This window comes from Dermacentor andersoni, chromosome 9 (genome assembly GCF_023375885.2).
Source record: "Dermacentor andersoni chromosome 9, qqDerAnde1_hic_scaffold, whole genome shotgun sequence".
Taxonomy (NCBI): domain Eukaryota; kingdom Metazoa; phylum Arthropoda; class Arachnida; order Ixodida; family Ixodidae; genus Dermacentor; species Dermacentor andersoni.
This window is the reverse complement of record NC_092822.1, coordinates 122,935,519-122,959,199: the sequence shown is the minus strand read 5'-3', so window position 1 is coordinate 122,959,199 and position 23,681 is coordinate 122,935,519. Positions and strand designations below refer to the sequence as shown.

Sequence of the window (23,681 nt, the reverse complement as noted above, 5' to 3'; positions counted from 1 at the left end):
ATTTTTTTTAGCTGAAATGATGTGTTAGAATCAGGTATATATTGTAATCAGACAATGCGAGAAACCTTTATTGCTTGAAAATCTTCATAGGGCAGGCCAAAAATAGGCGTTTTCGGTGGAAGATGATGTCTGTTAAAATCGTTCACTGTTGCTGCCTAAGCACAGGTGAGACAGATGCTGGCACTAAAGGGGTCATTATTGGGGTTACGATAGGAATTAGGTGCATGCATGGCAATTGGTCAAACTTGAATTATCTGGTGAAGGCCAAGTGTAGGTTTGAAATAGTGAAAGTTTGGGCCCATAGAAATGCATGTGTGTTGGTTGGGGTCAAATTAACAGGAGTCTGCTATACAGTATATATACGAAATCCAAGCATAGAACATGAGCAAAAATTCAAAAGTAAAGGGGTGTCATTGGCTCTTACAGATACTTAAGGGGGACGTGGCCTTTCAAAACGGAAAAATCGCGAGAAAGTCGATTTTCGGAAAACCACATATTCGGGCAGTATGTCTTATAAACTACCATTTCTGTAAATATCAACGTCTAATTCATCGCAAAACTATTTCAAATAAAGTTTATAACCAGCCGCGGCAGCCCTCGAGTGGTGAGCGAGCGCTCAAAATACCCCTACTTGGCGCGAACGCCATTTCTCCACCGCTCCCCTGAGCGCCGCCATTTTGGTGTTATTTTGTTAGCGCATTCTTCTGCTTTTTTTTCCCCACCACCCGCGGCGGCGGTGGCAGCGTGGGAGAGGCGTAAATCGCTCATGATTGGAGGGCTTGTGAGAGCTTTCAAATTTCTTGCGGCTGAGACGCGAAGCTGAGATTGGGCGAAGCGCACGCTCCTCAAGGACGTGGAGGAGCCCGCGACTTCCATTGGCTGCTGCGTGTGATGACGTAGTGGTCTCTTGCATAATGCATCCGGCCGTCGTCTGCTTTGGCTCCTCCATTGCCGGCGCCCTTTGTGTGTGTGTTTGTGCTTGCTGTCGTCCATCTTTGCAGCTGTTCGCATATTCTCCAAGTTTCTACTGTCTTTACGAGATGATTTTCAACCGTCTTTACAAGACCGTTGTTGCGTTTAGCCTGCCGATTGTTATGCGGTCGCCCACGATACGCCCAAAGAAACTCAAGACGCTACACGCGTTCAGTGCAAGGAAGCGTTCTATGAAGCTCGCCCGGATAGCTGTGGTCCCTGGAGCCCATGAGCAGCATGCGTCTGATTGCTGTGGAGACAGCACTGTTTGAAGCAGTTTTAAGATATAATGCTGGCTGCCACAGGGCCACCCAAGAGCTATGTTCATCAGCGGGGCTAACACCTGGCCATTCAACGGGCAGCCGAGAATGATTCTCTGCGCTTGATAACAGCCAAGAAGCTATCGCAAGAGAAGGTGGAAAGGCGGCAAAAGAAGAGAGTGCTTAAGGACATCTCCAGTTACGCTGCAGGGTCATTTTACACCAATATATGTGCTCAAAACTTTCAAAGCTCATTTTCTCAAAATGACTTTTTTGGCTGGTGAGGCTGCTTGTTCCAGCCATATCTCTATAACCACTCATCAGACTTCCAGAAGTTTTTTTTTTTATTGTGTATCTGACAAATTTCTGAGGGCAAGACAAGCCCATTTTTTATATATATATTGTGTCTGTGATTTGTGATATTTAATCAAAATGTGATTGATAAAATCTTAATCACCAACACTAAATTCGGTGGCCTGCTAAAATCTTTCAGCAAGGAAATTTAAAAAAAGGGCTCTGTCTTTCCCTGAACTATCCATCTGGGAATCATCATAGTGAATTTCACAGTTGCAGCACCTTTTGAAAATTCTCCAGGCCTGGAATGAGAAAACCATGTGCACCATTCTGACATACTGCTGTAACTTGAGAAGCAGTGAAGATAACTGCATGAAATTTTCTAGTTCTACCAATGCTTTTGCTATGAGTCTGTCCTGATAATTTCATTAAGATATCTCAATAAACAAAAACGTTGGTATCCGAGGGTAGCCTCCCCCCTAAAGGACGTGCACAATGTAGCACATTGCTTGTCTTTAGGTGCACATCTGCCTTATGCAAGAACTCATGTTTAGTATTGAGTCTAGCTGTCACACTAATCCAGTCATCTGATACCGTATTTATTTGAATCTAGGCTGACAGTCGTATTTTTTTATTTCTTCAAATAATTATATGCCAAATTCTAGAGTCGGCTTAGACTCGAGGATATTAAAGAGCAAGCCAGTATTTTAATTGAAATTGATAAATATGGTGCATAGCTAGCACCACCTAGAAAAATCAGCATCGCAGCCGCTACTAGTCGTGCCAGTAGCCAGCTGAAATACATGAGCGACGTCGCTGTTTTGATCCGTCTAAAATCGGCGGGTGGCCTGGCTACAGTTGCCAGGTGGCATAGCGTGGCGTTATTGTAATGGTATCAAACAGGCGATGCCACTATAGTGCCTCTTTCAAACAAATAGTTGTGGTAGCCGCGGAGGCATCGTCAAACGTTCAAGCCAGCTAGGACTTCTGCATCGATGAGAGAAATGTCTGCCGTTGAAGGGGGCAACGGGAGGCACTTTTTGCGTGCGCCGTACTGTCACTGTCGTCGCCCAGGGAAGCACTGGTGCCGTCTGCTACATTCCTTGTGTTTTCAAGCTTTTAGTAATCGCTGTGCTCACGAGGGGGTGCAGTGGGTTACTGACGGGGACTTCCTAGCGTGTTCGAATTGAGAGAAATGTCGAATTAACCGGAGGCAACTGTACTTTTGTTTCTTGTTTGTATGTGCAATGTGCATCCTTATTGGCCTTTAGTTATGGAGCTCCCGTCCAAATAAAGTGTGGACTGAAGAGGAAGTGTGGCGTGGTTCGTGTGTGCAGAAGGGTCACTATGTGGCAGTCAAGTGCTCTTCCGAGTCCGAGTGCCGTGCGTGGCTGGAGGCCCTGCAGTCGCACTGCCAGCAGGATCCCCAACGCAGCTTTGTGCAGCCCGTCGAGAGGCCTCTGCCCTGCAGCAAGGTTGGTCGATGCACATTAACCAGTGTGCATGTAACGAGTGCGTGCATATGCATATGCATAAGGTATGTGTAACTGATGATCGCGTAGATAACAAGTATGTATGTAGCGATTGTGTGCATAATAAGTCTTGGAACAAGTGCATGCATGTATGTGTGCTTATATAACGAGTGTTTACATAGTGAGCACATAAACTAAATGTGCACATGCCGAGTACACATATAATGTGTGTGTTGAATGGATAAATGAGTGTGGACATGGACTCCATGAGCGTAGAGATTACATAGGGAGTGTAACGTGCACGTTACAGGTGTGTTGGTGAGGCTTTGATTGCAAGGAGTGTTGCCTCTGGACGGTGGGCCAGTGTGTCATTTCACGGGAGAACAGTTTGCTTTTGTTTACCCGATTCCGTTTGCTGTGAACATTGTGAAAATAATGTTCAGCAAGTTTTTATTATTGTTTGCTTCATCAGATTACACGATTTATGATTAGACCCTTGCAGTGCTCCAGTTCATGTGATTTGAAAGTTAGAACCACAATTTGGTCAGACACAAAATAAAATAAAATCTTTGGCTCACATTTTTAAGCACCTCAATCCGGTAATGAGAGGCCTCAACGCAAGTCTGCTGTGTAATGGGGCTAATCCTTAAATCTTTCTGCTTAGTTTTTTTCACAGCATCTGTGTGGTCCACAAGTTAGTTGTCCTGCTTCTAATCCACACCATTTTTTTTTTTTTTTTAAATTTCGTTGCAGCGTGTTGTTATAGTCGACTTGGGTGGATGCTCAGTCAGAGCTGGAGTCCTCATGGAACAGCGTGAGTGATGTGCCATAATGTATCCACGCTTCTTTTCGCTGTGTGCTACTAAAGCTTGCTTTGGAGGTTTATTAAACTCTTAACCTGGCACCGGGCCTTTAGAGATCCATAGCTTAATGCTTTATCTAAATCATACATCTCAAGTAGCATGAAATGAACTTAAAACATGCACTTGCTTCTGTGTGAATTTTCTCTTATGTCAACCAGCCGTGGTGAGCTCAGTGGCTGTGGCGTTGCACTGCTGAGTTCGAGGTCGCAGGTTCAATCCCGGCGACGGTAGCCACATTCTAATAGGGGTGCAATGCAAGAAAAACGATCATGTACCATGCAATGGTTGCACCTTACGGAACCTTGGGTGGTCAAAATTATTTCGGAGACCCCCCCCCCCCCTTCCCACTACAGCATGACTCGTAATCAGATCCGCGTTTTCACAAGTAAAACCCCAGAATTTAATGTTTTTTCGAGAATAAAGATATGCTGTACAACCTTGGCCCTGTCAAAGCATATCTGCTGGGAATGTAAAGTGGAGTCTGTCAACAGGTGTCCGCTAAAAAGAGAAAGGCTGTTCTAGTAGCCATTTCTAAAATTGTGTAATGTAGCATTACTTCATAAGCTTCTGGCTCTCACTCGAATCTTTTATAGAAGTGTGGTTACCTGTCCACATTTTACAGCTGGTGCTAGTACTATTATCATGTACTGTCATCCAGATTTATTTATTTACTTATTCAATCGCACTTATTTACACCCACTGTCAACCCAATCATGAACCAAAGTAATGGCAGAAAATACAACAAACTGCACAATCAAAGCCATATAAATCCGCACTTAACATGTTTGTAAAAGTGTAACAAAACTTGTGTATTTGCTCGTTTTCTTTTTCTTTGTTTATAAATATTTAGCTGGTGTCCCCATCGGACGACTAGAACCCAATGTTGCTTGCATGACCTTCACTGATATTGGCCCTGTCTTTGCAGCTGCTCTACCAACGGTCTACTTCCCGTCGGTCTGCAGCACAGATCGAACTACGTGAGTAGCAGTCTGGCAAATTGGATGGGATGTAAGGGTTGCAAGGACAGCCGCTGCGGGCAGCCACCTACCTGCGTGTGCCCTTTTTCAGTGTTGCTGCCCTTTCATTTGTCGGTTAATTCAACCTCATAGTACCTCCTACTACCCTCTTGGTTAACTCACTTCATAGCTTGACTGCCCAGAAAATGCAGTACCTAGCAAAAATCCTGATACAAAACTTGAGAGCCAATTAGGTTTAAAACATTTATGGGTGTACAGTGAAACCTCGTTAAACCGTAGTTGGCCAGAGCTCGGATAAAGTACATACTGAACGGTAGTACTGCTTAACCGAAATTGCATGAGATCGCCCACTTACCTGTCAAAAACGGAACTCAAGAGAGAGTGCGATGAAAGGGGAAAAAAACATGCAGTATTTATTCACTTCGCGCGACATGGTCTTTTTTTTTCTTTTTTTGATGCTACGGCGGCCTAGTAGCGACAACAGCAGCTTCAAACTTAGTGAAGCTGCAAGCCAGCTTTTCAGCCACCCCCCTCTTCTCTGCAAACACTCGCATGGCAGATTCCTCGTTGGCATTGCACGTTCTCCGTGAATCCGGGCAGTAGCGCTGCAGTAGTCGCGGAGTGCCTTTTTCATTGCAGGGTACTGTTCTCGTCGTGACGATTGCATTTGCGAGGCTGACGTAATGCGCAGCTTCTGCCACTGTCGGGCCTGAATCGCCCATGCTGTCGCTTTCCGTGTCGTCCTACTTCGATACTTCGGCAAAAACAGAGGCAACGATGGTGAAAAGTCGAACCTCGTAGCCGACATCTCTACGCGGTCACAGCAGTGCTGCTGAGCAACTTCTTCGCATTCTCAATGCCACACACCATAGGCAACAGTAGATCCCTGTCGCATGCCAGCGCTGACTTCTTCATGTCACGTTCGATAGCATGAACGATGCCTTATTTTTCTTCTGTGCTGAGCACCCGGCGCCTTTTTTATCCGAGCTTCGGCATGACGCAAGCCCTTGTTTGTACGACGCCACAATGCTCTCTGGCATGGCGCCGAAATGATGTTGATGTGGCTTCACGTGCAAACACGCAGGGCGCTTGAAGGCCGTTGTTCTGATCTCTGTGGCTTGTTGCTCTGCCTGATGGAAACGACGCACCGCTGTGTTTGCACAATGAAAAGTGGAAACACTATGTGTTAACCGATATGTGCGCAATAAGCTGGTACGGTTTATGTGGATACAAAACACATTATGTTCAATGGCTGCTGAGTTGGGGATTTGACTTTTAAAACGAAACTACTGTTTAAACGGGTACGGTTTAACAAGGTTTTACTGCAGTACTAGCCAAATTGGGCTGGATCAATGTAGCCCATGTTAATCAAGCAGGCCTGTTACTACTGGCACTAATTATATTATATTTGGCTACTCTGTTTGACATACAGGCACGCTGGTAACTATAGAACCTGTGCTCACAGCATGTCACAGGGATGCATGGAACTCGTGAAACAATGCGTTAGACTAATATAAATATTTATGAAAATATTTGCTGGGGATGGTGCAGGGTTTCATTTGATTTCATTTAGTTATTTTCTGAAAGTGCCCAAGAACAGCTCTACGCCTTAGTGTTAGTGCACTTGTGTTACACAAAGAACATAAAATCGAAGAACAAAGCAATACCTCAACGAACAGGGTACAAAGTGCAACAAAAAGTTGAATTAGTTAAAGACAGAAGTCGAACAATGTGCAAATGGTAGAGCTGAATATATCAAGATCATGATGTAAGGGATTTTGTTGTGTTACAAGACCTGTTATAGCATTAGAGGTGCAAGAAGAATTCACCTAGAAGACGCTAGGATTACGCAAGTTTGGACAAGGCGTGCAGAACGTTACAGCTGACAGTAACTGCAGACACGAGAAGTGGTTGTGATTTAGTTTATACGAGAACAAGTAATCACAATATTTCTGCTTTATTTCTAGGGGTCTAATATTAAACATGCGCAATACATGCTCATAGGCATAAAATACATGGGATCCCAGAAATTGATCGTACAGGATACAAATGAAATGTTGCTGAACACATTCAATTTTTGCAACTTTGGTGAAATTGATATAGTTCCATACAACAGAACTAAACTCTAACATTGAGCAGACAAAAGAAGAATGCAAGAGAACAACGCAGCTGACATTTGTAAACTTTTTTGTCATTCTTGATATGAGGCCTTACTTTCTGTAGGCTGCATTAATGATGCTTGAAAGATGTCCTTTGAAATTTAGCTGGGAGTCAACTAATATTCCTAAGTCATGTGTACAGCTCATTGTTTTCGAAGGAATGTTACTAAGTATGTATTCGTATAGTAAAGTGTACATTTTATGATCGAGGGAAACGACAAGTGTCTTAGTTGGATTAATACGCAAAAGGTTGGTAACACAGCAGTCTGCAACAGAATTCACATCTGCCTGTAATAATTGACCCTCATGCTCTGATTCTGTTTCATGGTAAACTTTAATATTGTCAGCATATAAAAGGAGACTCGTATGACGCAAACATTTTTTAAGATTATTAACAAAGATATCGAAAACTAATGGGTGTAAGATAGACCCTTGCAGAGCACCGGAAGTTGATTCATAAGGCAAAGAGTACTTAGCACCAACGCGAACATAATTTAACCAAGTGGACAGGTAGTCTTTAATCAGCATGCACAGGCTGGTACTAACACTGTAGCTCACGAGCTCATGGATAAAAAGGTCACGAGAAACAACATCAAATGCTTTTGACAAGTTGAAGTATATGGTGTCTAACTGTCTTCGGTTAGCAACAGCGTGTCCCACAGCTTAAAGAAAAGAAACAAGGTTTGTTTTCGCAGACCTAACATGAACAAAGCCATGTTGGTATATACTAATCTTATGCTTAAAGAAATATGACAGGTGTATAAACATAGCTATTTCAAACATTTTTGCAAATGGAGACAAAAGGTACACAGGGCGATAATTTTTTTGTCACTCATGCTGCCACTTTGATGTGCATCAGGCAAAAGGTCGCGCATCACCTAACTCTATCGCCGGCACTCCATGCATAGCCGGCACCAAAGATTAAGTGCAAGCACCATCCGCACCGTTTCATTCCTAGATTCGGCGTGATTTGCTGACTGTCCAATATTTTCAGACCTGGAGGAGATGTCTGGAGGCTCACGAGAAGTTTGCGTGACACTCGCTCCCTCCCTCTCTCGTTCCTCCGCACTCCACACAAATGCATTCAACTGGGTCATGACACTTTTGCACCTGGCATCCAAATCCAAACCTAGGCTTGTGGCACGTTGCTCGAAGCTGCAAGACACTGGTGTCCGTCTAGGCATAAATGGCGGGGCGGAACGAGAGGCAGCTGTACCGCGCATCGCAAAGAGGGCAGCCGTGAACAACTTTGTTGCCATCCTGTGCAATCACTTTCATGTGCGAGGCAGTTTGTCAGCTTTCCTATTCCGCACCAAACCATCACTTTAGTTGACGACGCCTGATGAAGCAGCACCAATTAGTCCTAATGGCCTAGGCAATGTCGCCATGACAATAATTCGCCACTGGTTGATGCGGTAAGGGGTTGTATTCGCGTAATGCTTGTCGCTAATATGTTCGTACAGGTAGTTCATCAGTGATCGGTCTCAAAACCACATGTACAGGTTAGCTTGACGACTGATGAAATGGCGTGCAGTTGGTCGCCGCATATCCTACACAACCTGCTGGCCTTTGGGTGACTGACTGGTCTGATCTTCGTGCACGCTTTCTCACTTAATGAAATATGTGGTGCTTTTGTTGCCGTGCCGTCTGTCCATGGTGCGTTATGATTTCGGTTAGTCTTGTCAACCGGGACGAACCTTGTACCGACATAGGTGGACCCGTTCTGTGTGGTGCTGTTGTGCCGATTGCGGAATTCGGGCGTTGTGTGCGATCCCCATATCACATCAACGTCGGGTACCACTTGCAGATCGCTACTTCATCGGCCAGAATGGCCTGTCTGCGGCATGCTCTGTGCCCCTTTTACACCGAAAACAAAGTGAAATGCTCGGTTGGGTGGAATCGAGCACGAGGGGCTCCGCGGCACATGCAACAGCTGACACTGCGCGGTGTCTCTACACCGAATACAGTGGAACCCCATTCATACGTTTTTCATCACACTGGAAAGAAAAAATGTAACAGCCGGGAAAAAGCAACAGTGAGGAAAGCTCCGAAAACGAATGAAAATAGTGCAGCTTTGACTTGAAACAATGTGTTTCTGCAAATTGAGCTTAGGACTTGAAAAAATCGAGAATGGAGGATTTTCATTTCTTTCGCTCTCTGGAAAGCACCACCCGTTTCTCAATGGTCTGAAAGGCCGCATTGCTGTCAGCGTTTCTTTGAGGTGTGATGTACCTGCGAAGGGAGATACAGAGCTGTGACGGCTCCTCCAAAATTTGGATCGTCCAACTGGCCCGAAATCTTGTGGCTCGTCATTATTATCGCATTCAGTGGCTTCACTCGTGACCGAGTTCACAACAACAACAATCTCGGCAATGCTTCGGCACTCTTGACGTCACGACGGCAGCATCTACGGCGATGCAGTCATCGTGTGCGATAGTGTGGCCTTCCCATCATCGACTGTTTCAAAGCTCATACTTGCTGCTTCTCCACTAAGCTTCTTATAAGCGATGCCGTGCCTCTTCCACAAGCGGTCGATCCAGCCATTTGACGCCACAATGTCAGTGATGCCCCATCTGTGGGCTCTCTCCATTGCCTTCTCGTGTAAAATGTTGCCATTGAAGTTAACACCGGCAGCGTGAGCTAGCTTAAAAGGTAAAAAAAGCCTCGTCGAGGTTCCCGTACTTGTTGCCATGAGCCTGCTTACCTTTCGGACCAAAGAACGCAGCATTACCTCATATCGAACGTGGTTGGCGCACGACGCAGGCACCCCGAACAACTGCCCGCAACCGCCAGTCAAAACCACTATTATGTGTAGAGTGCAAACAACTTTGGTCATCTGCTGCCACTACTCTGCGGCAATGCCGTACCATGATCACCTAGCGCCTGGTCAGAGTTTTCGATACTCTCAATATGCTGACTCTCGCCCTACGTAAGTGGCGCCTCCATAGACGACGGCCGTTTTGCGGTCATCTGGCAGGCACAGAAGTTGTCTAGGAGGGCATGCCCAAACCCGTCCAGGCAATGCGGCCACATTGGCGCACGTTGCCCAGGCAGGTTCGGGGTACCAGGTTGTGATTATCACACGGGAATGTTTCCAGAGCTACAACATAACAGTGGGGACATTAATACATGGGATTGTATGCGAGCTGCATCGGGACTGGGCAAAAACGATGTAGCAACCGGGGAAAACACAGCACCGAGGAACGTAAGAGCGGGTTTCTACTGTATATGGAATAGTAGATATTCTACTCTCGAATAAAATTATTTCAACATCCACTATTCCGTTCAATTCAGGGATGTTAGAGTATTCACACACCCCTAATTTTTAAGCTTTTTACATGATGTTGACGCATTGTTCAAAGGTGAGGCAGTGGTGCTACGGGGACCAACACATTTGAATACCATATAATTAAATTTGTAACACATATATTATGTTAATAGCACACTTCACAAGTCATTGACATAATATTAATACACTTATATTTTACACATTTTACAACTAATGCTTTTTAAACCTCTTTACAGCTGTAATGCATCTACCTTTTGCATTTCATTGTGCCATTGAAAACTCATGATAATTTGCTTGACACTCTTTGGCCAGACCTGGTCCTCGTACCACTAAAACCTACGCATACCCCCGTATTCAGAAATGCATCTTAAATTGAAAGCCCATACTTGATTTCATATAAATGACACCTGGTGCGTACACGCCCAAGATGCTCATTGTGTTTATTTTAGTGCGTTCATGGCAGGCGTCACTTAAATCAAGGCAAGCATGGGCTTCAAGTTGAGGCATTTCTGAATACGGGGCTTACAATCAATCAATCAGTCAATCAGTCAATAAAGTTTAACTCAAAATTTTTTTAGGTTCTTGTAGAACACAAAAGCTCATGGAGACAGATACTTGAAGTGATCCAGAGTTGTTGAATAAGAGCTGTCTCTTTGGCCATCTTTTTGATGAGGGGACTTGTCTTCATCAGGCAAGGAACTGCTTTCAGTCAGGTTGTTGCCCTGATGAAGATAGATCCGCCTGTCAAAATGTTGGCTTCAGTAGCACCTCCAGTTCGACAACTCTTGATTATGTTCCCCCGAGGTTCGGTAAATTAAAATTTTCCTGCAGTCTGTACATTTCTCTGACATTCTGTGGACTTGCGATGTGTGGGGTAAGCTGTTTGTGCGAACAATTTTTTTTTTTTTTTTTTTTGCTACAGAGGCAAGCGCTACTTTGGCCTTGATGCTGTCCAGCCAGAGGTGCGCAGGAATTCACAGCTCAGCTTCCCTATCCTGCCATCGGCCAAAATTTCCAAGGTGGGTCGCTGCACCATGGCTTTTCCAGTGAAAAAGAGCAGTTTTTGTCAAGGAATATACAAAGAGTACTTTCAGTAACAGCATTGGCAGAATAGGCACCAGAAGATTAGTTGGCACAAGGCACCTCAGTATTAGTTATTTATAATCTGCCATAATAGTGGAAAGTATTAAAAAACACCATCGCATGTGTATGCCAGTCCAAGCAACCTATACATCACAGACAGTGAAGCTTTTAAACAAGTTCTAACAACTGTTCGGAAGTTCTATGGGTCTGGCTTGCCACTGCTTGTAATCTACCCGAGATTTGGAAGCGCTTCATAGTAAGTGCAATTTTGTCGCAATACTTGTGTTTTTCAAGCTTTTCACTATATATTAGTTTAGTGCTTCTATACTCTGCGCTATATAACTGATGCCTGTCCCTGCATGCTGCGCTTACTTTACCAATGCCTGCACCTGGCTATGCATTCAAACAGCTTGGCTATGCTTCCACATTGCGGCTGCGATGCAAACTGCGTTGCGGACTGTCCTCTAGCTAACATTTGGTACTGAATACAACACCACAGGAAAGCCATTGCAGAACTCCCACATACTGTTTCACTGTAAAGCAAAACTTCGTTCACTGTGATGATATTGCCACTTAAGTGAGGGCAAAAAATCCAACAATGTATTGGAAGGAAGGTTATATTTCTTTTTATTGAATACTTGGATAGCACTTCTTTACGGATTCAAAATATATATGGCATGGGGGTTGTAAATTCATAACTAGTGTCTGAAAATTCACAAATTTCAGATGAGGAGGCATTGGCAGAAGTTTATGTCCAACTAACTTCGTTCACTGCTGCGCCATGTCAAAACTGTCATCGTAGTCGGTGACATCAGGGCCACTCAATGTGTCTAAAGCATGGAAAACACTGCAATCACTGTCAGTGCTTTCGTGCAGAAACAAATCATCTTTATAGCTTGATGACTGATGCAAATGAAAGCCACACTTTCGAGACGGGCGTGGCGACAGGTGACTGGCAGCCACCATTTTTTAAATATCTGCTAAATGAAAGTATAGACGAACAGAGTCTGAGACCCCCTTGCAGCCAAAGAGGGAAGTTGCCAGAACATCAAAATGAATTAAACCAGCCCAGCCCGTTACTGGCACTTTGTGAAAGCGGCCAAATACATGGACGAGACTGACTCATTGATGGCACTACTAGCAAAAAAAAAAAAATTTGATCAGGTAAGACTCGTTCACAGCACTTAAAAGGGCCCTGAAACACTTTTTGAACATAGTAAGAAAATGTTGCCGATCTGTTAACAAGGCTCCCGTGGTATGTGAGCCAAATATACAGTCAAACCCACTTATAACAATACCATTTTTAACAATATATCGGTTATAACAATGAGAAGCTGCTGCACCGTCAACTTTTATATGTTTTCCATGGTGAAATAATCCGCCTACTGCAATCCCCCGATGCAGCATTATCGGTTAGAACAATGAAGTTTGGCTGCTGGGTGTCCAAGCCGAAAGGTAGTGAAATGCGAAATCTTTGTAAAGATACAAAGAAAATGAGAAATTCGAGTCGCTGCACGATGAGCCGCTGCTCCAACAGCAGCTGCACGTTCATTTTCGAGCCATCTCCGCGCGCCTCTCTTCCGTCGCACCTTCCACTCCTCCGAACACGAATGGGCTACCCGCGGAGCTTGGCTGCGCCCACAACTCTGCGCTGCCCCACCCTCCGAAACACGAATGAAGCGCGCCAACTGCGCTGCTCGCAGGTTGCTCGCTGGCTCCTCATTCAGCACAGTTCTGCAAACAGCTTAATAGCTCGTGTTGGTCTTCGTTGTCTGCGTCGAAATCGTTCCTGGCCACACGGCTTCTCGCCACCAAAACGGAAGATGGCTGATCTGCCCGCTGATCATCGGCAATGCACGACATTGCCGGTGAAAAGAAAGCGCACGGCTGTAGATTTGGAAACTAAGTGCTTCTAACCGATGAGACGACCATCACGAAGTGCTTGCATCAGATAGCAACGGCAGCAATGACGCGGTAGGGCAGGCTGCCAGATGGGGTGATCGTCGCAAATGTGCTTGCATCAGATAGCGACGGCAGCGATGATGCGGTAGGGCAGGTCGCCTCAACATTATTCTCACAGGAGGCCCAGCAGATAATTCTGTCCCTCCAGGGCTTCATTTTCACGAGGAACCATCCGCTGCACTGCGGGGAGCACCTGGATGCCTTGGAGAAGGATGCCAGAAAGCTTTGCGTAAAGCGTGCAAGGCTGATGGACATAGGGTTGTCTCATGCAAGCCAGTGAGAAGTACATGGCGAGATGCTTGTGGCAATCTCGCCTCAGCATTTCTTCTGGATTTCCCAAGCTGACAGGCTGCCGGGGCAGCCTTCTCGCAATTTTTAAAAGGCCCCTGTTGGGGCCACCAATGCGATGGCTCAACGGTGCTTGCCACCCGTCACCCCTCCTTGCAGTTGTTATAGCAGTGCCATTCTTTAACGTCCACAGCCGCGGCTTGTTACACACAATCGGAACACCCAGGAAGCAGTTAAACGAGTGAACGCAATCAGTAGCCGGATGGAGGAAGGTGGTGGGGAGGGGCACTGGCTTCCCCACCGTTATAGTTTTCTCACAACAGCTCTGCCATCCCCCTATTTTGATGTTTTCATGCAACCCGGTTATAACAATTACCGGTTATAACAATGGAATTTTCGTGGCACCTGAATATTGTTATAAGTGGGTTTGACTGTAATCGCAGTGCATGCAACAGGGAATTTACAGTCTCATGTCAAAATCGGCAAGAAATCGCTTGCTCTTGTTTTCACAGTCGTCCTGCAATGTCATCACAAGCACCTGGACACGCAACAGCTGTTAGCTGATTTTGTGATCGCAAGAACCTTCTCAGTAATGCAATTATTGCTCATTTGAGTTCAATAAATGAAAAATACAGTAGAACCTGGTTGGTGTTTTCTCGGCCCCAACATTCGCAGTCACGAACACAGAAAATGACCCAATAGAGTAACGCTAATTTTTGCCGGTTCATACATTCCCGGAAAACATGATTTTTCAGCACCAACATTCCGTACATCGCCAAACTGCGATCATTTTGCTAGGAGGCAGAAGTCTGTCATATTAGGCCAGCATCAATGAAGAAGACGTAGAGGAGGCGTGTCGCCATATTGGCTGCTATGACTCCTGTGCTGCTCACCTTACTTGTAAATATTTGTAAATACACATTTTTTGTGCAACATTTCTTGTGGAGGTGCAAGGTACGCTGCCTGTTCATCACATCATCCCCGCACAGAACTCCGAAGTGGCCGCCGCGTTGTTCCCCCGGCGATGGCCACTGAAGCACCCACCACGCCGGAACTTATCGCGCCGCAGCAGTCCCCACCGACTGTCATCTTATTGCTTCCAACAGATCCAGGCACCTTCTGTAGCATAGATGACGTGGACTTAGAAGATTGGATTTTATGGTACGAGTGTGTCAGCAAACAGAACAGGTGGGATGATACCCTTACGCTGGCAAATGTGGTATTTTATCTTAAGGGAACTGCACACATCTGGTACGAGCACGATCTCACCAGCTGAGACCTGTGCAAAGAAAAGCAGAATGATTTGTTCGCCAAGCCCTTGGGTCGTCAGATAGCCGCTAAAAAAGAACTTGGCTCTCGTGCGCAGTCATCTACTGAATCATACATTCAGGATATTCTAGCGCTTTGCCGCAAAGTTGACGTAAAATGTCCAAAGTGGACAAGATCGGGCACATACTCAAAGGTATCGCTGACGACGCATTCAGCCTCTTGGTATTCAGGAACTGTGCTACCATGGATGCCACCATGAAAGAGTGTCGGCGATTCGAACAAGAAAAAATCCTGCCGTATTGCCCAGCAATTCACCAGGCGCCCCAATACTGCCACATCACCTTCATGCGAAGAACCGTCACAGACTTTACAATCGCCTGCTTTGAACACTTTGCCATGTATCGTTCGTCGTGAAATAGAAGCAATGTCTTTTGCCCGATGTCTCGACTGCTAACCAGCCTATGGTTTCTTTGATTCAAGCCGTGGTTCGACAGGAGGTCTCTAATTTGGGACTCTCTTCTGTCTGCACCGTGCGCGTTCCACCAGTTCCACCAGTCACACCACCAGTTCCACCAGTCACACCATCAGTTCCACCAGTCGCACCGAGGGGCCAGCCCTTTTATTCACGATACCGCAATCCCTCCAAGTGGAGGACACCAGATGATCGCCCGATATGTTTCGCGTGCTCTCGAGTTGCGCATATTGCGCGGCACTGCTGGAACCATCGGACATCGCCGACTGGCTGGAGCACTCAGAACCCTCGTCCTGAAGGCTACTTCCGTACAACATCATCGCGCTCTCTACTGCCTGACACGCCCGATGTCGACACTCGCACCAATGTGTATAGCAGCTCACCATCACCGCGCGACCGCCAACCTTGCTCGCCGCAAGCCCGCTGTTTCCCGTCACCTGCCAACCCTGGACGCTACGCACCAGAAAACTAAAGAGTGCAGCGCCCGGAGGTGACGCTGCATTCTTGGCCCGGCTTCGATATCCTCGTCTTACTGTCCGTATGCGCTCTAATTTCCTTGAAGTCCAAGTCAACGGTGTTGCTGTTACAGCCCTTATTGACACCGGTGCACAAATCTCGGTTATGAGTGCTAGTCTTCGTGAGAAGCTGAAAAAAGTCCTGGCACCTGCCGTGCAACGTGCAGTAAGAGTCGTCGATGGAAGCACACCTGCCGTTGTTGGAACATGTACTGCCTGCATCACTATATCTGGCCATCGGACAAGTGCTCTGTTCCTTGTGCTTGAGCAGTGGCCATACAATGTGATCTTGGGCAATTACTTTTTATCAACACATTCAGCCCTTGTCGACTGTGGCACCGGTGTCCTTCAACTTGAACTCCTTTCTGTCCCCGAGACTATTGCTGCTCGGCCTACGCAACTGTGTACTGTCGAGTTTGTGCGACTGCCGCCGCAATCCACTACTTATGTTATTTTGGCGCCCTCTCCTTCCTGTTGCTGATGGGGATTACGTTGAATTTCCTATTATTGACGTCTTGGCACGCAATGTGACCCTACCACACACAGTTGTCGAAATTGTCAACAATGAAGCTTATCTCCCTGTGCTCAACTTCGGCTTATCCGAAGTTCTACCTTCCGGAATTGCGTTTGCAACGTTATCATCCCTAAACGGCTGTCAGATTTCCATGCTAACATCTGAAGCCCCTTCACGACCTACGAGTGCAGAAGGATCGATCAGCTTGCCCACCAGTGAATTCAACAAAATGATCGCTGCGGACCTTTCACCTGCACACGCTGCTGAACTTTGCCATGTGTTAGTGTCATATCGGGATGTTTTTGACTTTGACAACTACCCGCTAAGCCCGGCAACAGTTGTCATGCATCGAATTGACACCGGCGATGCAAACCCTATTCATCGTTGTCTGTATTGCATTTCTGCTGCTGAACCGGTGATTATACAAGAAGAAATCAACAAGATTACAGAAAAAGACATTATAGAACCCTCAAGTAGCCCATGGGCATCTCCAGTTGTGCTCGCCAAGAAATAAGATGGCACCTGGCATTTCTGTGTCGATTACAGACACCTAAACAAGATCAGTAAGAAGGACGTATATCCGTTGCCTCGCATAGATGACGCCCTCGACTGCCTCCACGAAGCGAGTTATTTTTCGTCCATCAATCTGCGGTGTGGCTATAGGCAAGTTTCCGTAGATGTTATGGACCGCGAGAAGACCGCATTTGTAACACCTGACGGGCTACACCAATTTAAGGTTATGCCCTTCGGTCTATTCAATGTGCCAGCCACATTTGAGCGCATAATGGATTCACTCCTACAAAGCCTCATATGGTTGACCTGCTTATGCTACCTGGATAGCGTTATTGTTTTTGCAACAACATTTTCCAGCCATATTCAGCACCTGTCGGCCATTCTCCAAGTGTTCTGCAGTGCCAGTCTTCAGCTCAACTCATCCAAGTGCCACTTCGGTCGCCGCGAAATAACAGTGCTCGGAAATCTCGTTAATGGTGTAGGAATCCGACCTGACCCTGAAAAAATTCTCGCCACGAAGCATTTCCCCGTACGTTCCTCTACCAAAGACGTTCGCTCCTTCATTGGCTTATGTTCTTACTTCCGTCGCTTTTTCAAAAATTTCGCTGATATTGCTCGCCCACTCACTGAACTTCTCAAGCAGGATACACCTTTCTCATGGGGCCATAGCCAAGCCCATGCATTTTCTTCGCTTATACACCTTCTCACGACTTTGGCGCACTTCGTTGGCGCACTTCGACCCTTCTGTTCCTACGGAAGTTCGGACGGACGGCAGTGGCTACAGCATCGGAGCCGTCCTTGCCCAGCACCAGCATGGTCGTGACTGCGTCATAGCATATGCTGGCCGCCTGCTATCTGCCCCAGAGTGCAATTATTCAATTACTGCGCAATGATGCCTTGCCCTTATTAGGGCTATCTCCAAATTTTGGCTGTACCTCTTTGGCTGTCCATTCAAGGTAGTGACTGATCACCATGCGCTCTGCTGGCTTTCCTCGCTGAAAGATTCTACAGGCCGTCTTGGACGCGGGGGTTTGCGGTTACAAGAGTACTCTTTTTTGTCGTGCACAAGCCTGAGCAATTATGTCAGGACGTGGACTGCCTGTCCCGATATCCCGTTGATCTGCCCGACAACACCAACCCTGACACCAATGCTTGTGTTCTTTCTATCTCGGACTTTCTTCATGTCGGCGACGAACAACGGCGTGATCCGGCGTTACGTTCCATCATCGACCGTCTCAGCTCCGGGGCTACCAACGAGTCGCTCCAGATGCTTACCTTACATAGTGGAACCTTATACCGCCACAATGTATATCCTGCAGGCCCTGAGCACTTGCTGGTGGTACCCTCCCACATCCGTTCTACTGTCCTGCAGCAGCTTCACGACGAACCCGCAGCAGGCCACCTTGATGTAACGTGCACTTATGATCGTGCGCGGCGTCGTTTCTTTTGGCGTGGTCTTTATCGCTCCGTGCAGAAGTATGTTGGCAGCTGCGAGCTGTGTCAACAATGCAAGAGGCCACTGATGCTTCCTGCCAGCCTTCTTCAGCCTGTCGATGTCCCAGTAGAGCCGTTCTTCTGCATTGGCCTCGATCTGATCGGACCTTTCCCTACATCAGCATCGGGGAACAAATGGGTCGCTATGCCAAGCACTACGCTATTACATGTACCATAGATTTTCCGGCCGCTATATCCCATGTAAACAAGAAAATATGCAAGGCACGCGCGATCGTGAACAGTAATGTAGCTGCCCGCTGCAGCAGCTTCACCACAATACTCGCCCACCCGTCTCATGTGAAAATTCCGGCACGCACTCAGTTTCTCATTTCGGTACCAGTAAATCTTCTACAGGATCATCACAGGCGGGATTCACAGCTATCACCGCCAATCCTATTGCAATAAGCATCTTTGCCTATCTGTTTCATAGCGCACGTGCCTTCAGAATCATGGCGCACTCTTTTAATGGGCAATAACCGAAACGTGCCACTGTCTTTGCTGCAGACTGCAGACATTTTGTGGCCGCTAGATCCCATGTGAACAAGAAAAGGCATGATGCACGCGCCATCGAGAACAGTAAATAGCCACCTGTCTCACGTGAAAACGTCATCACGCGCAATTTCTTATTCCGGCACCAGCAAATCTCTGCCTGGGTCGTCGCAGGCCGCATTCACAGCTATTGCCGCAGAACCTATTGTGATAAGCATCTTCACCTGTTTTACAGCGCGTGGTGCGTAGTGCCATTGGTAGCGTACTGCATGCTTTTAGTAGGCGATAATCCAAATGCGCCGCCGTTGCCTGCTGCAGGCACATCCGGCATCGCCCATCATCTCGATTTCGTTTTGGTTTCCCATCGCCCTCTTGAAAGACCACGCAATAGGAAAACAATATGCGTCTCAGGCTGCTGGAGCGCCAGCAGCTCGACTCGCCTTAACGTTTCATTTCACAGTGATCCGCTTGACGCTTCGCATTACGTAGATGTCAACAAGAGTTAAGTCTGTCAAATTTTTTTAGTTACTTCGGATCATACATTTTCCCAGTTAGTACGTTCTTTCTCGCATTTTTCTTTCTTTTATTTTTTTCCAGAAATGTGTTAACGAGGTTTTGCTGTATATGTGTGTGTCATCTAAAAGAGACAGAAAAGCCATTTCGTCTTTGCACTGACGGTCGAAACACGACATTGCTTGTTGCCGCTTCTCCTGCGCATGGCTTCCTGATATTAAAAGCACAGCGTAGATACCGTGGCTGCCACTGGGTGCCGCCACGAGCTGTCTCGCGTTCAACCTTTGGGCCTGGCCAGTGGGGCATTGTGCCCTTGCACCCCTTTGCCGGCTCCCCTGTGTAGCTTCCAGAGCGCTAGTGGAAACGAAAGCAGAGCAAAAGGCACTGATCAGTCCCATAACTGCGTCCAACTTCGTTTGTGCTTGAAGTATTCGAAAAATTTAGTGGCAGTAGATACACGAGCCAATGCAGTTTAATAGTGATGTCATTCTATGACTAGTTGGAAAAGTGTTTCAGGGCCCCTTTAAAGGGTTAAGTTAGGGGCCAGACACACTAACCACTGAGCTAACTGCTGAGCTTGGATATTTGTATGGGTTGCATTGTAGATTTGGAAAGCAGTGTCATCTTCTCATATACTTTGCAGGCAACAGCAAGCGATTCACTCATGCTGCATAGCCTGTACGGATTAAAACAAGTAAAAATCAGTTTCTTGTGCATGATAACGCAGATCACCGAGGAGGAAGTGTAGTGGTACAGATTGGAAGAGGGTGTCAACACGAGACACGACTTTTGCCAGTGTAGTCTGAGATATGATTCTCAGTCTCTTTAATGGATGAGTGTTTAAAAATTCAGAGCGTTAAACATCAATAAAAGAATGAATTCTGGCCTGAACTTTGCTACCTGAAGGTAACAGGAAGACAGCGTGACATAAAGAAAAAGAACACTTCGGCCTCATTATAATGATGTTGCATCTGACACAAAAATACATTTATAATAATATCTGATATTGGTCGCCCACACTGGGACAATGCTATCAGGAAAAGCCCTAGCAGCTGGGAGGGAATGCTTCGTCTGCCTCTCGCTTCAACGAGTCGCCAAAACTCGAGATTACGCAACCTCCAATGCTAAATGTGTGGGAAGACAGCTTACATGATGCCATGCCATCCCGGCATGCCCACTCTTTGAGCACGCAGCAGATTACCTCTAAAACAGGGTGCGTGGCTGCCTGTGTGCCCATCCACGCTTACAGCCGTGTGCAGCCACGACCGAGACGCGCGCTAACTTGCCCCCAACTCGGCCCCCCCCCCCTCTCTCCCGTCCCCTTGGTTGCATTACCGCGAGCTCACTCCCCTCTTTCTTTCCTTTTGCTCCCACAGAAAGGCGTCACTTGTAAATCCACCATCTTTCTTGTCTCACCCTCGCACACTTTCACTCGCACCTAAAGCACACAGTGCTTGGGGCGCAATAGGATCTTATCACACTTGGACTTTATATGGCAGCATGATGCAGCTCCTTTTTGGCGATCGCTCTTGTCACACGATTTAAGAGATGCGTTTGCTAGCAGCCGCTTGTAATTCAATCATTTGGCCATCTGCATCCACGGAAGTTTCTATTTATTGTCTCGGCATGCCTTTGCGGCAGCAGTGAAATTTCGTTATATTGAAATCGCATACAAACACACTTCGTTGTATTGAGGTTCTAAATACATGGCGTTCTATGGACAAGAGGTTATGAAAAGTTAAATACTTTGTATATCACGAATTTCATTATATCGAAGTTTGTTATGTCGAGGTTTAACTGTATCAAGATTTGACTATGTGCATCTTTCAAGAGCTCAGTTTGTAGGGGTGTTCGAATAGAGAAATTTCTGAATACGGCCTTCAAATATTGAATCAAGTATAGAGTATTTTATTTCTAGCACACTGAAATATAAAGTTTGCAGGAAATCCTCTTGGTAAAAAAAGCATTCATTCAAGGTGAGAAGTGTGTTGGTATAGCACCAAGTGTTGTTTTAAAGTGATGCAAATGTGTTCTGAATGGCCAAATAACAAATTGCTTTGCCTAAATCGAGGCAACGAATTTACTTATATAGGCTGCCTAAATGCGAGGAATTCATAACAAATGAATGAAAATTGTTGAGCAGAGGTCATTGGCCCTATCTGTTCGCTCAGCAACTGGTGCCCTTCTACAGCAGAATCATTTGGAACAGTCCTCACTGCCATCATTCTCTTTCCTCTAAGATTGCAGTAAATGTTCTTATCCCCCTTACACATTCAAAGGAAATGAATATTCAACAATTTCGAATAGTAAATTATCAAATCGAATGACAAAGACTATTCGATCTGAATTCGAAATATAGAATATTGGAACACCCCTACTGATTTACTGTTGGTGCTCTCCAGAAGCACATGATGGGCAACAGACTGCATTGTTTGTTGACTTGTGATTGTTGAGCAGACGTGTACCTTGTGAAGCATAAGATAACTTAGCCCCTTGTCACTGTCTGTTTCAGTACACGATAGATGTGGATGGGCTTCCCGAGCTTATGAACAAGATCTTCCGGGACCTGGGCATCACAAATCCTTCCGAGTACAAAGTGAGTACTTGAAGATATGCTTTTTGTTTGCTTACTGCAAAGCGACATGAAGAGTACCTTGCTGGCACAAAGACTACCATAAAATTTCGAGCATGCGCCCCCCTTATGGTGGAAGATAATCCGTGAAAGTTTGCGGGGGGACCGTTTGCGGACTGAAATTCAAGTACTGTCAGCCCTGGATCTGGTGGCCAGTGAGCTAGGCTTATACCGTGGCCCAGCAATTGCAGGCTCACCTGGATTGCTCGTTTGCTTCCATCGGCATCGATAAAATCAAATGTATTGCAATTTAAGTGCAACATAATTGTTTACATGTTGTGCTGACCAACATGGCCACTTTATTACGCATGTCACGAGTGTCACCTGTCTCCGATTCGATGGCCCAGCGAGCTAAGCCTGCCGGCTCCGAGTCATCGGCGGCTGTCAACAGAGCTGACACTGCAAATGTGACTTTGAGGAAACACATCTACGCTGCTCCCATAGTCATTTTTATATTGGCATCTTTTGTTTAAAACAAGAGATCTGTCCAGACACCTTTGTTTTCACTTTATTTGTGACGTCATTCTGAGCGTCCATGCAGGGGCGCGAGCTACGCACCGCTCACTCCGCCGTACCATGCAGGGTACGACTTCGCACATTTTATCGAAATGGCGACTGACGAAGGCTATGGTGTGACTGTAGCTATGTAGATACCTGGCTACAGTGAACTATTGGGCCTCGACAGATGTGCAGCTAAACACTAAATTTCTTTCTCACTAAATTGTGTCATTTTATGTAATTTAATACGCAATTTCGTAAGAAGTTGACAAAAGAAACTATAGCCAAGCGGTTTGGTGAAGGAGGAGGAGGAGAAAATAAAGAGAAAAGGCATGGATGGTGACCAGAAATGCGTCTGGTTTTCTACCCTACTCTGGGGGACAGGAAAGAGGGAATAGAAAGATAAGAGAGGGAGGGGAGGGGAAGGAAAGCCGCGGTGAGTTTGCACATGCACGCAAAGGGCCTGAGCAAGTCAAAGGCGTTCACATAGGCCAGTCACCCTCAAGAAAATAGTTCGGTCAAAATGCACGTAGCAGTGAACAGGGTGAAGAAAGGGAGAGGGCACTTGCTTGGTAGCTGGTGCCAATTTCAAATCACTCGAAGGTGTAGAGGGGGGGCGCTTGCATGGGTAGGGGCACTTGCTTGGAATTTTACAGTGTTCACTTAAGAAAAAGCGCAACATTGAGGAAGCTGTCAAAAGCATTCAAAGGAGCCCTCCAACAACCTTGGGGAATGGTGCGGGATATGTCAAATATTAAAGCAACTATGTCGCTAGTATTTTCTCACAGAAAGCACTTTCTTTATGTCCCTCGTATGAGCAGAGGTATTAGTGATCATATGAATTTGTTGTCCCTACTGCAACTGAAAACTTTGATGCTGTGGGGACATGGCCTGCGATGTACCACTTGTTGATGTGACAAGCTTTGGCATCAGCATAGTGGTACAAGTACTGTCACCTGCCACCAGGTGACGCGTCCAGTGTATCACTGGTTGCACCATCAGATTTCTTTTTCTTTTTTATGCCAGGCTTCGTATGAAGCACATCGTTACTGTCACTAAAGATGGAGGCGTTGACTCACTTATTCTCAAATCTTACCGGTCTTTTAATTGACCACTAAAGAAAACACCCCACTGATAGACATACGAAAGTTCC

At 46.2% G+C, this 23,681-nt stretch overlaps 1 protein-coding gene across 1 annotated transcript in view; it reads left to right on the top strand.

The window, feature by feature from the left end:
* Positions 1 to 23,681, top strand: part of LOC126529667 (uncharacterized) — a 246,707-nt gene that overhangs the window by 180,603 nt on the left and 42,423 nt on the right. The window contains exons 12-16 of the mRNA XM_055069943.2: positions 2,864 to 3,001; positions 3,752 to 3,812; positions 4,787 to 4,838; positions 11,209 to 11,305; positions 21,911 to 21,994. Of these exons, the coding sequence (XP_054925918.1) occupies positions 2,864 to 3,001; positions 3,752 to 3,812; positions 4,787 to 4,838; positions 11,209 to 11,305; positions 21,911 to 21,994 (432 nt within the window). The remainder of the gene's footprint in view (positions 1 to 2,863; positions 3,002 to 3,751; positions 3,813 to 4,786; positions 4,839 to 11,208; positions 11,306 to 21,910; positions 21,995 to 23,681) is intronic.